The sequence below is a fragment of the Panthera onca genome, chromosome A3 (assembly GCF_046562875.1).
Source record: "Panthera onca isolate mPanOnc1 chromosome A3, mPanOnc1 haplotype 2, whole genome shotgun sequence".
Classification (NCBI taxonomy): domain Eukaryota; kingdom Metazoa; phylum Chordata; class Mammalia; order Carnivora; family Felidae; genus Panthera; species Panthera onca.
In genome coordinates, this window is record NC_138341.1 from 81,401,225 (window position 1) to 81,415,558 (window position 14,334).

At 44.4% G+C, this 14,334-nt stretch overlaps 1 protein-coding gene across 9 annotated transcripts in view; it reads right to left on the reverse strand.

The window, feature by feature from the left end:
• TBC1D8 (TBC1 domain family member 8) overlaps positions 1 to 14,334 on the reverse strand; it is a 112,037-nt gene that overhangs the window by 73,485 nt on the left and 24,218 nt on the right. Inside the window, exon 1 of one of the 9 annotated variants that reach the window (XM_060608789.3) lies at positions 356 to 395. The exons of the other annotated variants lie outside the window; for them this stretch is intronic. Within the exon in view, the coding sequence (XP_060464772.1) occupies positions 356 to 380 (25 nt within the window). The 5' untranslated portion in view covers positions 381 to 395. Of the gene's footprint in view, positions 1 to 355; positions 396 to 14,334 lie in introns of those variants that run through there. 9 annotated transcript variants of the gene reach the window in all.

Here is a 14,334-nt window from a genome sequence, read left to right on the forward strand (position 1 = left end):
AATGACTTGGTGTCACCATAACTCAGAAGCAGTCTCTCTGATCGGAAACAGTGATTTTTTTTTTCTCTTCAAGACTCAGGAGCTTTTGCAATGGTCAGGATGTTTTATACCAACACAACCAACCTGGTAGGAAGGTGGGGAGGACAACAAGGAAGCAAAGAGGGGACTTCTAGTTTCAGCTCCCCCGCGTAAAGAATTTGAAGTCCTCACTCCCATCCTAATGATAAGAAGCTGAGCAAATTGAATATCCGCGGCTTTTCTGGGACCCATCAGAGACCCAAGGGCACAGGTCAAAATCACAACCCAGAAATCTGGAGAGAGGGGACAATCCAAAGTCACAGCCCAGATCACTCACCTGAAGCAGAAGCCGCTGGGGCCATCAACTGATAGAACACTTCAATAAGGTTTTGACAAATTGCTGGGAGGCTGAGTGTGTGGACTAGCAGGAGAGTAGGAGACTCCTGATGGCCACAGTCTTAGGTTTTACCTGTACAGGTTTTACTACCAGGTTCTCACTATGAAGAGCGAGGAAAAACCTCTCCTGATCTCCCAGAACATTCTCCACAACAGGGGCCTGCTCTCCGGCAGGGATGGAGACTCTCCAGAACCTTATCCCAGCTGGGGGAGGGGCGTTTCTGGGACTCCAGCCCCCTTCAGCCTTCTGGTCTCACCTGGTGAAGGGGGAGGGGTCAGGGTAAGGGAGGCGTCCAAGAAACACTGTCCAGAGCACATCCCAGGGACACAGACCCACTGAAAGACCAAGATTCTTTGATAAGACTTACAGGGTGCTTCTTCTCCCCATACTTTACCACCACATCAACAGGTTCTGGCATAATGACATTGGGAAGGACTGGAAGACTCTCAGACTCCATGTGAGGAGCTCAAGTTTCTGTATTTTTTTTAATGTCTTTAAGCAAGCTCTAAGGCCAATGTGCACCTTGAACTCACGACTCTGAGATCAAGAGTCGCACGCTCTACCAACTGAGCCAGCCAGGCGCCCCGGAGCTCATTCTTAAAAGAAGCCCGAAGACAGAGAGAGAGACCAAGGCAAGGACACCTGAGGAATCAGAAAACCTGGGGCATCTGTGGCTACAGCAAACCAACAGCCCAAGTCCTAGACAAAATAACATAAAACTCACACTAAAGAACTATTTCTTCAGTTCTTGTTACTCCTTACATTATGCCTGGCTTGCAAAAACAATGACAAAGAATGCTGAAAGGCAAGAAAACACAGTCTGAAGAGACAAAGCAAACATCAGAATGAGCCTCATGCCTGACTCAGAAAACATACCTGACCAGTACTATCAGAACTATGAAAGTCACTAAAAACCAGGGAGGTCTGAGAAACGGTCACAGCCAAGACAACAACTAAATGTGAGGTGTATCCTGAGAGGGATCCTGGGTAATTAAAAGGCCAGCAAAATCTGAATAAAACACAGACTTTAGGGGGCGCCTGGGTGGCCGAGTCAGTTAAGCGTCCGAGTTCGGCTCAGGTTATGATCTCACGGTCTGAGTTCGAGCCCCACGTCGGGCTCTGTGCTGACAGCTCTGACCTTGGAGTCTGTTTCAGATTCTGTGTCCCTCTCTCTCTGCCCCTCCCCCACTCAGGCTCCGTCTCTCTCTGTCTCAAAAATAAACATTAAAAAAAATTTTTTTTAAAAACACCGACTTTAATTAACAATCACTGTCTTTATATTCTACCACTGCTGTGACAAGTTAGTACAAACACAATAGCTTAAAAGAAGCAAATTTATTACCTTATAGTTCTGTAGGTCAGAAGTTTGATACAGATCTCACTGAGCTAAAGTCAAAGTGTCAACAGCCTCCTTTCTGGAGCCTCAAGGTGAGAACCCCTTTCCTTGCCTTTTCCAGCTCCGAGTGGCCGCAGCTCCCTCACTTAGTTCTCGGTCCCCTCCTCCATCTTCAAAGCCAGCAACACCAGGATGAGTTCCTCTTCCAGTTTTAAAAACCCTTGTGATCACATTGGGCCCCCCTAGATAATCCAAGCTCATCCCCTATATTCAGGTCCACTGATTAGCAACCCAATTAATTCTATCTACATCCTTTAATTCCCCTTTGCCATGGAACCTAACACATTCGCAGGCTTGCAGCATTATTCTGCCTACCACCAAAATCCATCAGTACCAGTTCATTCGTTGTAACAAATACACCATGCTAATATGTCAATAGGAGAAACTGGGTGTGGGGTATATGAGAACTCCCTATACTACCTTCACAGTGTTTCTGTAAATCTAAAACTGTTCTAAAAAATAAAGTTTAGTTTTTTTTAAAAAGTGACAAGGGAGGGCGCCTGGGTGGCTCAGTCGGTTAAGCGTCCGACTTCAGCTCAGGTCACGATCTCGCGGTCCGCGAGTTCGAGCCCTGCGTCGGGCTCTGGGCTGATGGCTCAGAGCCTGGAGCCTGCTTCCCATTCTGTGTCTCCCTCTCTCTCTGCCCCTCCCCCGTTCATGCTGTGTCTCTCTCTGTCTCAAAAATAAATAAACGTTAAAAAAATTAATCTTAAAAAAGTGACAAGGGGAGTGAGTCAGTGTCCGCCTGCAGACAAGGGCCCTCCACTCCACATCTGCGCAAATGCAGACTGCCCCTGCAGGAACCCCAGGAGCGGGCAGGGGCTCTGAATCCGAGGTAAACCAGAGCACTCAGGGTGGAACCAACCACAGCACGAACACAAAAACAGCAGACAAGGGTCCAATATGGCAGAGAAGACACACAAGTGGGAGACAGATCAGTAAGAGTCCTCAGTAGGAAAACCAAAAGGAGAAACGAAACATCTGAAAGAAAAAAGCATCCTTAAATCTCTGCTGAATGGTGAAGGAAAATGGTTAGTGTGGCAAAGAAATCGTTCAAAGTCATTAGAAAATAGGGTATGATGTCCACAAATTTCAAATGGGTCAAAGACAAAAATATATACACACGTACATATCAATAAGGTAAATAGATGGCAAAATGTTTACGCATAGCTCCTAACAGGGTATGCAGCCCTACTTATCTTTTTATAAGGAAGCTGACGACAACTCACATGGATGGCTCTGAGGCAGTATTTATTTGGCAGACTCAGGCTCATTAAAAAGAAAAAATACTGGGGCGCCTGGGTGACTCAGTCGGTTGAGCGTCCAACTTCAGCTCAGGTCACGATCTCACGGTTCGTGAGTTCGAGCCCCATGTCAGGCTCTGGGCTGATGGCTCAGAGCCTGGAGCCTGCTTCCGATTCTGTGTCTCCCTCTCTCTCTGACCCTCCCCCATTCATGCTCTGTCTCTCTCTGTCTCAAAAATAAATAAACATTAAAAAAAAAAATTAAAAAAAAAAAAAGAAAAAATACTGAAGTCTGTTTTCTCATTAATCCTCATGGCCACCTTTGGAGGGAGGGATAAAGTGGCTAAAGCTCTGAGCACTAAGGACTGGGCCCTCCCCAGCTCCAGCTCCAAAACAGGCCTCTTCCCCTGCTCTAGGGCTGTTTAAAGACAGGGGTGCCTGGGTGGCTCAGTGGTTAAGTGTCAGACTTCAGCTCAGGTCATGATCTCGCGGTTCCTGAGTTTGAGCTCCACATCTGGCTCTCTGCTGTCAGCGCAGAGCCTGCTTGGGATCCTCTTGTGCCCCTCTCTCTCTGCCCCTCTCCCACTCATATTCTCTCTCTCTCTCTTTCAAAAATAAACATTAAAAAAAAAATTTAAAGACAGGGTAACAATTATTTTCAGAAATGCTCCGCCATCCACAAACCTACACTTCTAACTACATTCAGACTGACTTTGCTCTCCCAAGCCCCGACTGGCTGAGTCTTGGCTCTGTCTCCAGGAACAAATCCCCCCAAATGCAGGGCAGCTCGCATGGAGCATTCTGGTCTGCCTTCTGTGGCAGCTCCATATGGCTTGTCTGGCTCTACAGGAAAACCCTCCTGGCGGCACAGTGAGTGCAACACTCCTATTTTTAGGCTATTAGAATAACAACTCTGGCGGAGATAGATGTCAAGTGACAAGTTTTATAATTAGGGCCCAAAAGGGGCCTATGAATAATTTGCTTCTAAGTGATAATGCTGCAAATCTTTCATTCTGGCTGGATTTCATGCACATGGGTGGTACCGAGTTTAAGACGAAATGGCAGCTACTGACATGGAACAAACAAGGACACTTGGAGAAGCCTTCCCACTGCCTCCTGGTTTATATAACAACCTCTGTGTCGGGCCTGGGACTTAACCACAGGCAGCAGTGACAAACTGCTCTGCTCTCACCAGTAACAACACCCTCGCATAGTAAAACCCATTTAAAACACAGCAACACCCAACCCCCACAGAAAGCATTTTAAGGAAAGCAAAAAAAACAGAAAACAGTCTATTTTTTACCCCCTGCACTGAAGAAAGCGGGTCTCCCTAATGGCTTTGGGCTTAGAATAGACCTCAGCAGCCCCATGACAAAAAAAAAAAAAAAAATTCTTTCACTCCAGTAAAAAGCTTCTCATCATTATACCTAAGCCATCGATGTGATGGCACACCCACAGTGCACCACAGCTCAACACCATAATCCACAGTTGGGAAACTAATTTGGTCTCAAGGTCTGTCTTCACGTTGGGGCTGTTTGGTTTGGCTGGTATTGCTGTTTTGGAGACTTAGGAGAAAAGGCAAATAAAGAGCCAGAATAAAGGAAAAAAAAACTTTTATTTGTGAAAAGTAATAAATAACGTAAAAGATCATGTGAAGTCCTTTCTACTAGGCTTGAAAAGAGAAGATAAATGTTGGGGATATTTGCATTCCCAATGAGAAAGCTCTACCTATTCAAAGTAAAATTCATAATCCAAATTACCAGACTCTGACTTTTTTCTACAAAGCATTTTATATAATTCAATATACCTCTCAGTGTGAGTCCCTTATGATTCCCACAAATCTCCGCGAAACCGAGAGATGATGGTGCTATTTTCAGAGTGCAGTCAATTGGTGGGCAAAGCCACAGGGTAACTGAATCACGCGGGAAGCTCGGGAGCCGGCCACCTGATGAGCTCATCTTTGTAACGAAGTGCCTAACACAGCAGCCACGTGCCCATCGTGGTGACAGGAAGAGCCTGCCAAATCCACAACACAAGTCGGAGCAAGTGCAGGTCCGGAGGAGAGCTTCAAGGGCACCACAAGGGAGGGATTCTGGTCCCAGTTCTCGAGAACAGGACAGGCAGCCACCATGCCCTCACCTGCACACTGCATTCCAGTCCCATGGGGACAAGGAGAGCCACACAATGAACCTAGGCTTTCCCAGGAAACCAAGAGAGGATGGTGGGTACAGTGGGTAGCTCTGATCAGCCAAGAGGAGTTACAAGTGCAGACCATTCGGTCCTGTTCTCACTGGAATTAAGGGACTCTCAAAGAATCCTTTTTGCCTTCACTCAAAAGCTGTGAAAATTCTTCAGTGGGAACAGAGTTTCTGTTTTCCAAGATGAAGAGAGCCCTGGGGATGGACAGTGGTGATGGTTGCATAACAATGTGAACTGTACACTTAATACCACTGAGCTGTACACTTAAAAATGGTCCAGATGGTCAATTTTATGTTACGTGTATTTTACCACAATTTAAAAAAAAAGCATGACAATTCTAATGATCAGAAATGTCCACAGTGGGGCTCCTAAAGTAAATATAAAAACAATTTTCCTAACTCCATTCCCCACGTGATAAATCATAAATGCATCTGAACATAAATGCACTCCGGGTCCACACTGCTGAACTCTGACACGTTCTTCTAGAGGCTCCATAAATAATCCTTGGATGGGAACCAAGCTGCCTGCTTTGGCTCAGACCGAACATAAGGATCCTGTCATAGTGAACCTCCAAACAGGGTGACGTAATGCTCGAAGTGCCTGACAACAAGAATCCTACACAAAACACCATCATGACAGCCAGTTCCAAACACAGTGACTTCCCTGCCTTAACAGACACATGTTGCCGTGGATATAACGAACACTGTCTTGAAAATTCTCCATCATTTCCATCCACTTGACCATCCATTTATCTGGTCTTCTGGCATGATGATTATGTAAAGCAATTAGGATTAAATCCTTATAGTACAGGGATGATCCAAGGCTATAAAATAAGAGGTAAGGGGTACAGTAACAAAGAAGTTGACTTGAAGGCCTGATACCATCTCTAAATGAAACGCCAGCTGCTAGGGGCATCCAGAATGGATGGGGATGGGTACCTGTTCCACCTCTACTGCCAAGCCCAGCACAATCCAGGATTGCCCATAGCTCTTCCCTGGACACTAATATGTCAATTTTGGCCACTCCCAATGGCTATGAAATGGGACCCAAGTGCTCTAGGACCACGTGCTCACCATCCTGATGGTTCTAGCCCCGTGCTAACCTGTCCTTCCCATTCTGTTCAGCTCTTTCCAGATACTTGTCACCCTTTTTTTTTTTTTACCTACAAAAAGGTATACATAATTAATGTATGAGTTTGAAGTATGCACCCATGAAACCATCACCATAATCTATGCCATAAACATATCCATCGCCTCCAAAAGCTTCCTCCCACTCTCTTATAATTATTAATATATAACATTGTGATAAGAACATTTAACATAAGATCTATCCTTTTAGCAAATATTTAAGTATAAATATTGTTAAGTACAGGCATTATGCTATATACTGGACCTCTAGGACATGCTCATCTTGTGTAACTGAAACTCTGTACCCTTTGACTAGTTCTTCCCCATTCTCTCCTCCCTCTAGCCCCTAGCACCACCATTCCATTCTCCGCTTCCATACGTTTCACTATTTTAGACTCATCACAGAAGTGGTATTATGTAGAATTTGTCCTTCTGTGACTGGCTTATTTCACTCCGCAGAATGTCCTCAAGTCACCCACACTGTTGAAATGGCAGGATTCCCTTCTCTTTCAAGGTACTCACTTTAATCCTGAAACTTCCTCCCTTAGATTCCAGGGACCCCTAACCAATAAAGATTAGAACCATCCCCTAACCCATAAAACCTAGAAAAACAAGTCACAGGAGCGCCTGGGTGGCTCAGTCAGTTGGGCATCCGACTTGATTTTCGCTCAGGTCATGATCTCACAGTTCATGAGATCGAGCCCTGAGTCAGGCTTTGCACTGATAGCGTGCAGCCTGCTTGAGATTCTCTCCCTCTCTCTCTGCCCCCTGCATTGGTAAATAAATAAATAAACTTAAAAAAAAAAAAGAAAAAAGTCACAAAATTATGTTATACTGACCCTGGTGTATTCAAATGTAACAGAAGCAAACTATATTCCCTTGCCTGTTTCACCTTCCTCAAAAGAACCAAAATCCTTTGACAAAACATCTCTGAACTCTCAATTTTGTTGAGAAACTATCTGCTTGGGCCAAAGTCCTTAAACAGCCTAGAGCACTCGGGTACCTGCAGACTTTAACAGCAGACTTCCTGTTTGGGACTTATTAATTTATCACTTTTGACATCCTGTGTTTAACAAGTCCAATGGGTATTGCCTGTACTCCCAAAATCACATTAAGGGAACCAATTATGAAGAATATCTTTTCCAAAAATCTTTCCTAAAATAATGAAGTTTGGTCTCAATTTACCCTTCTAAAGCAGTTTGGTTTTTTTTTTTCTTGATTACAAAATAAATACATTCTTATTGTAAGACATTTTGGGAAATATATAAAACCACAAAGAACATTTACCTCACATCTTGCCCCTTGACAATAACTCTTCGTACATGTCCCTAAGGCCTTTTTTCTAACTAGTCACAGATAAAGACTATTCCATTCCCACATTGAAGATTTTGAAGAAAGGAAGTAAAAAACAAGGCTGAGCATGAAGTTCAAAGAATTGTCCTTTCCTGCTCAGAGGCAGTTGCAGAAAGGCTGTTAAACTTGTTCAACAAGACTCATGTGTGGTGCACAAACCAGTTTACCAGCCAAATTTCATTAAGTGCAGCCTGCTGCCTGATAGCACCTTATACTGTTACAGTCACAACCACCTTGCCAACCACACTTTTGTTTAATGACCCTGTACATAATTAAAGGCAGGAAATGGAGCTTAGAGGCATTCAAGGATCACAGAAAAATAAATAAATAAGGTAAGGCAATAGTACTTCCTTTGCAAAATGGAAATCAATGTGAGAGTCAAAAGGGTCAGTGAAGCAAGACATTTCCACAGACTCAAGTTCAAAATGAAAGACAGTACTTCACTGGATTCCAGCTCCTCACATGGAAAGAGCCCCCTGGGAGCCTGTAAAACTGCAAACCAGTCTTAAAAGGGATTAGTCTGCCTGTTTCATCAAGCTTACCAAGCTACATGTATTTCAATACAGCAACTCACGTGCAATTGTTAAGACACTTTTAGTGAACACCTACTATGTGTGCGACACACTTTAGCTTGATTAATCCTTCCCCAGAGGTATTGCCATCATTTCTAAAGTGCAGCCAGTGAAGCCACAGTGGGTTCCATTCATCTTGAGAGTGTGCAGGTATACCAAAAGAGGTCAAGCTTGGCACACCAGTGTTTGGCACAATTGTTTATGATGCTCTTTACTACCTTTGCAATAAAGCCCATATTTCTGACTTTGGTTTCAACATTTCTGTCCTTGGTAACAAAAGAGTCTTTTTAGGCATCAAATTACAACTAATTTGCTATAATTAAATGTTAGATGTTTACCACCTACAGAAGTTTCTCACTTTATAAATAAATAAACAAACACACACACATTTTTTTTAAGTAGGCTTCATGATCAGCACAGAGTCCAACATGGAGCCCAACTGCAGAGCCCGACGCGGGGCTTGAACTCTTGACCTTGAAATCAAGACCTGAGCCAGACACTTGATTGAGCCACCCAGGCACTCCAGAAGTTTCTTACTTTAAATGCATGTATAAGGGTTAAATGCATGCAAGGGTTAAATGCACGTATAGAGGGTTACAAGGGGAAAGGCAGGGATCCTTTATCCGTTCCCAACACCTGGTGTACCTGGCTCCTGGTATGCTTTTAATAAATATTTGCTTAACAAATCCTCTGAATAAAATAAAACTAAAGAACACAGTTCTTTAAGTTCACTTGAAAGAAATTAGTTTTCCATAAGCTACAAGTAGCTGGAGTTTTGCTCCCTGTGGATTCTGATCTTGAAATCCGATTACTCAAAGTCTGCCATCTGTCATTCTCTTTCAGAGACTTGCAACATATCAACAATTGCATGGTTCTGTTACAGAACTCCACTAATCTTATCTCAGACTAGGCAGGAGGTAAGTGTTTCAGTAACTAAATTTATCTCAGGGATTAAGTAGATTTTCTTATTTTTGTGTTGTGTTTTGTTGTTAGAAGAAAGCACACAGCACAGAAGTCCCAGCCTGTACTAAGTATGTACCCTGCTTAGCCCTCCCTTCTATAGGGTCAAACAGATGGTAATTTAACCATTAATTCAGGAAAGGCTGGAAAAAAAAACAGGACAACAGGGCAAGCTAGAGAGTAAGGAGAATATCCTATCTCCCCAAGAACAGGTATTCTATCCCATGGAAATAAGGAAGTGAATTTACTCCTATGACCCATGGCCTGCCTTCCCCATCAGGTGACACTACTATAGACCCAGTCTGTAACAAGCTGCCAGTTAGCACATCTCACAGAACCTGTTGCCATCTTCAGGTCCTAAGAAAGCTTTGGACCAGGGCTTAGCCATGTGCGGGTCAAGATAGTGTCCAAGGAAGAATCAGGGAAGAAAGGGACAGCGAATAAAATGACAGCTTGCCCCTGTCTCTACAGTCACACATCGTAGTAACAGTGGTCACCTAACCCTTTTAAAAAACGTTTCTTTCTGAACCCAAGATGCACATCTACCAACGTCCATGGGCGGAGAACCTGTGGGGAAATGCAAAGTTGGAGCCAGTAATTAGGGAAAAAAAAACAAATAAAATTAAATTTTAATAAGATGGAATAGAGAAGCCTTAGCAGCTGCAATTTACTCTCTCAGACTCATGGGCAACGTTTTATTACAGGAGTTTTCTACTGGGAATTCTGATCTTGAAATCTGACTGTTCAAAGCCTTCCTCACTTAGGAAAAGCTGCAGCAGCCTTCAAGACCCTGGATCCTTGCAACAAGCCAGCAGTTGTTGGCAAAACACTCTGACATTTATTCTGCGGACATACACCCCGTAGTAATGATGGAACCAGGACATCTCATGACCTGGCTCTTCCATTCAGAGCACTTTTGTGCCAGAGAACCTGGCCACCAGTAGAAACTGGGTTAAGTCCTTATCACATAAGGCTGAGGACATAAGAAGATCCCAAGAGACAAGCAACTTTCAGCAGGCTGTTGGGTAGCCAAGATCTAAAAGTCTTCTCTTTATACCATTTAGGAGGATTTTAAGTTGTTAGAGCAGTAAGAATGGAAATAAAAATAAATATATGAAAAATCCCCACTGAATCCCACCGGATCAACAAATCAAACTAACTTCATATTTCTGTGCTTCCTTCTAACAAAAGGATGATATTGATTTCATGCAGAAAGGTGAAGAGAGTGGCAAAGTAGTAGCCCAGTACTCACCCTTCAGTTGGTCTAAACTAGGGAAGTCATATATTCAGGAGTGCCAAAGACCTGGGTTCAAATCCTGACTCTGTCCCTTATTAGTGGTGTGGCTTAGATAAGCGTCCTCACCTCCCTCAGTCTCTGCTCCCTCATCTGTCCAGTGAGGTCCACATGGATCTTGAAACATGTGCAGAGTACCTGGACCAGACAGCTGTTACAGACTGAGTTGTATCTTCCCAAAAAAGATGCTGAAATCCTAACCTCCAGCTCCTCATGGTGTGACCTGACTTAGAAATAGAGTCTCTGTAGATGTCATTAGTTGAAATAAGGTCATACTGGGGTAATCTAATATGACTGGTGTCCACATGAGAAGACAGACACACAGGGAGAACGCCATGTGATACTGAAGCTACAGATTGGAGCTGCACAGCTGCAGGGAATCCCAAAGATTTCCAGCCATCATGAGAAGCAAGGAAGAGGCAAGAAAGGATTCCCCTACAGGTGTCGGGGAGCATGGCCCACAAACTTCTCGATTTGGGACTTCTGGGCCCCAGAACTATTGTTCTGTTGTTTTAAGCAACCCAGTTTGTGGTTCTTTGTTACAACAGCCCTAGGAAATGAATGCATTGCCCAACTCAGGAAGACTTCCTACTGGTCCGTGTACATGCACACAGAGAGTGGGAGAGCTTCCAACATGCAATGTACAACCATCTTCCTGTACCCAAAGTGGATTTCATAACCAAGCTCTATTTACTAATTGTTTATATTATTAATTTTACTTATTGCCCTGGCTTGCCAATAATCTAAGTACAGAAAAAGACAAATTCAGGGAAGAGGCATGCATTCATTCAAAGTCATTGTCAGTTGCTTATAGGGGAAAACATTTTTTAAGCCCTTAGAAGAGTGAATGCCTTACAATTTCCCTATAGGGGGGTTGGGGGTGGGGATAGCCCCCTGCAAGGAAGTTGGAGAGTCTGCTCTTGATAACTTCCTCATGATCAACATGAACACAAAGCTTATTCGCAGAAGTTCCTGAAATATGGGCGCCTGGGTGGCTCAGTCACTTGAGGGTTCGACTCTTGGTTTTGGCTCAGGTCATGATCTCGCAGTTTGTGAGTTCCATCCTTAAGTTGGGCTCTGCACTGACAGTGAGGAGCCTTGGGATTCTCTGTCTCCCTCTCTCTCCCCCTCCCTCATGTTCTCTCTCTCAAAATTAAGTAAATTAAAAAAAAATTTTTTCCCTGAAATAGCCAAAGTTACAGTTATCATAGTTCCCATCAGTCACAGAATCATGTTCAGGTGAGGACCAGGCCCACTTCAAAGTGGGGGGCAGGGGGCTCTCACTGCTCCTGGTACATACATGGCCAAGCCCCCAGGCTCTGCCCAGAGACTCGAGTCCTATGGGCCTCCGGGCCTGGACTTAGCATTCCTAAGTGCCCTCAGGGGGTCTGCCATGCAGAGGGGTGAAGACCAGCAGCTGGTCCAAATCCTTTCCACTCCACACAAACCTGGGGGCCCCCTCACATGAAGGCCCCTCTAGCAGGCAGGCCCAAAGGGACAGGGGAGCAAGGAAGATTGGATACAAACCACTCTACTCACAGATTCCTTCACACCAGTCACCTGGTCCCTACCTCCCTGCTGACTGAGGAGCCCACATGTCCTCTACACCCTAATATGTCCTGTCTCCACCTGCCATGTTGCTCCTTTCCGGCCAGCCTCAGAAGAGACACAAGCCTGTCCATCCATGTTCCTGACACCTTCCTTCTGGGTCTGGTTGCATTAATGACTCCTTTAAATCTCTAAAACAGGTGTCCCCTCCAATCTTTGGCTTCAACGCAGAGTAGCCTGGGGAGCTTCCAAAATACTGATGCCTGGGCCCTGCCCCAGAGTCTGGTGTAACTGGTCTGGCATGCCGCCTGGGCACCAGCACTCTTACAGGTTACTCTGTGACTTTGCTGTGCAGCAAGACTGAGAGAACCGCCATCCCAGCATCTCTTTCTCCTGAATCCCTAAGGCTCTGCATCCTGCTACTTTGCCCTTGAGCTGCTCTTTTGTTTCACTACTTTCACCTTGAAAGTTGCAGAGAAGTAGGACACACTTGCCACCCCCTTTCTTCTTCATCCATTCTATCTGGCCTCCATCCAGACCATCCTTCTGTAGGAGTCCCTGCAAGGACAACAACCGTGTCTTTGACACATGGCTCATTCAAGCCTTAGTCTTCTTATCTGTAAAATGAGGATGATAACTACCCTGACTTGTCATGGTAAGGACTAGATGAAACAAGGTGACATATACTAAGATTTCTCTCTCCACAAAACAGGCAAAATAAGCCAAGTGAGTAAAAGGATTGGTGTAGAATCCTGGTCTCTATGCTCCTGGCTGCTCCTGATCTTTGTCCGGGGGCTTGTGCCCACTGTTCAGGAAGGGCCCCTGACTCCTGCCATTGGAGGGGCAGGGGGCCAACATCAGTGATGTTCTATCATCTGAAAGCCAGCTCCTCAGACCAGATAGGGCTGACATGAAAACCTACACATGCTGAGGGCCATCCTGACCCTTCTCAGCCACTGCTCTCAATGCAAACCATCTCTCACACACCCTTCCTGGGCTCTGATCTGCATCTGTCCACCCATCACGCACATCTCAAGATTAGCCATGGGTCACTCCACAGGTTCTGAATCCTGCCTGAGCCCTGGAACTTCCTGGAGAGATTTCAAATCCAAATCCAGAGATGTGTGGTATGGCCTGGGATGGGGGCTGCTGAAAGCTCTCCAGGATCCTGAATCACTGGTTCTGGCCTATTATTTGCACAGTAAGCAGGGGCCTTCATTATCTGATACAGCTGCTAAAGAGAACAAAAAGTACAGGTAAGAATAAACCAATCCATGATAGCCAAGACGTGGGAACAACCTAAGTGTCCATCAACAGATGAATGGATGAAAGACATGGTATCTCACACACACACACACACACACACACACACACACACACACTAGAATATTATTCAGCCAGGAGAAAGAAGGAAATCCTACCATTTGCAGTATGGATTGACCTTGAGGGCATTATGCTAACAGAAACAAGACAGACAAAGACAAACACTGTATGATATCACTTACATATGGAAGCTAAAAGCGCTAAGCTCCTAAAAACAGTAAAATGGTGGTTACCAGGGGCTGGGGGTGGGGGGTGGTGAAACTGTGGAGATGTTTTAGGGTACACACGTGCAACTAATAAATAATTTCTGGAGAGCTAATGCACAGCGTAGTGATTATAGTCAACGATACTCTATTATAAACTTCAAAGTTGCTAAGAGACTAGATCTTAATAGTTCCTACCACAAAAAAGAAACAATAATTATGTGACAGGATAGAGGTGTTAGCTAACACTACAGTGGTAATCATACTGTAATTTATAAATGTATTAAATCAACACGTTATACATCTTGTATAAGATATTATATGTCAATTACATCTCAATAAAAAAAAAGAAAAAATCAACCCACATTTAGGAGAAAACCACCTCTCAGTCTCCACAGTAAAATAACTAAATACAAAAGTACAAGAAGGGGGAATGTCTGGGTGGCTGAGTCAGTTGAGCATCTGACTCTTGATTTCAGCTCAAGTCATGATCTCACGGTTCCTGGGATCCACGTTGGGCTCTGTGCTGACAGCCAGGAGCCTGCTTGGGAATTTCTCTCTGCCACTATTTCTGCCCCTACCCCACTCGCACTCTAAGTACAATAAATAAACACACAAACAAAAAACTAAGTAAGCACAAGAAGGCCCATGCAAGAAATGCCAATTTCAGGTTCAATCTGGCAGCAGAAACTGGATAAGA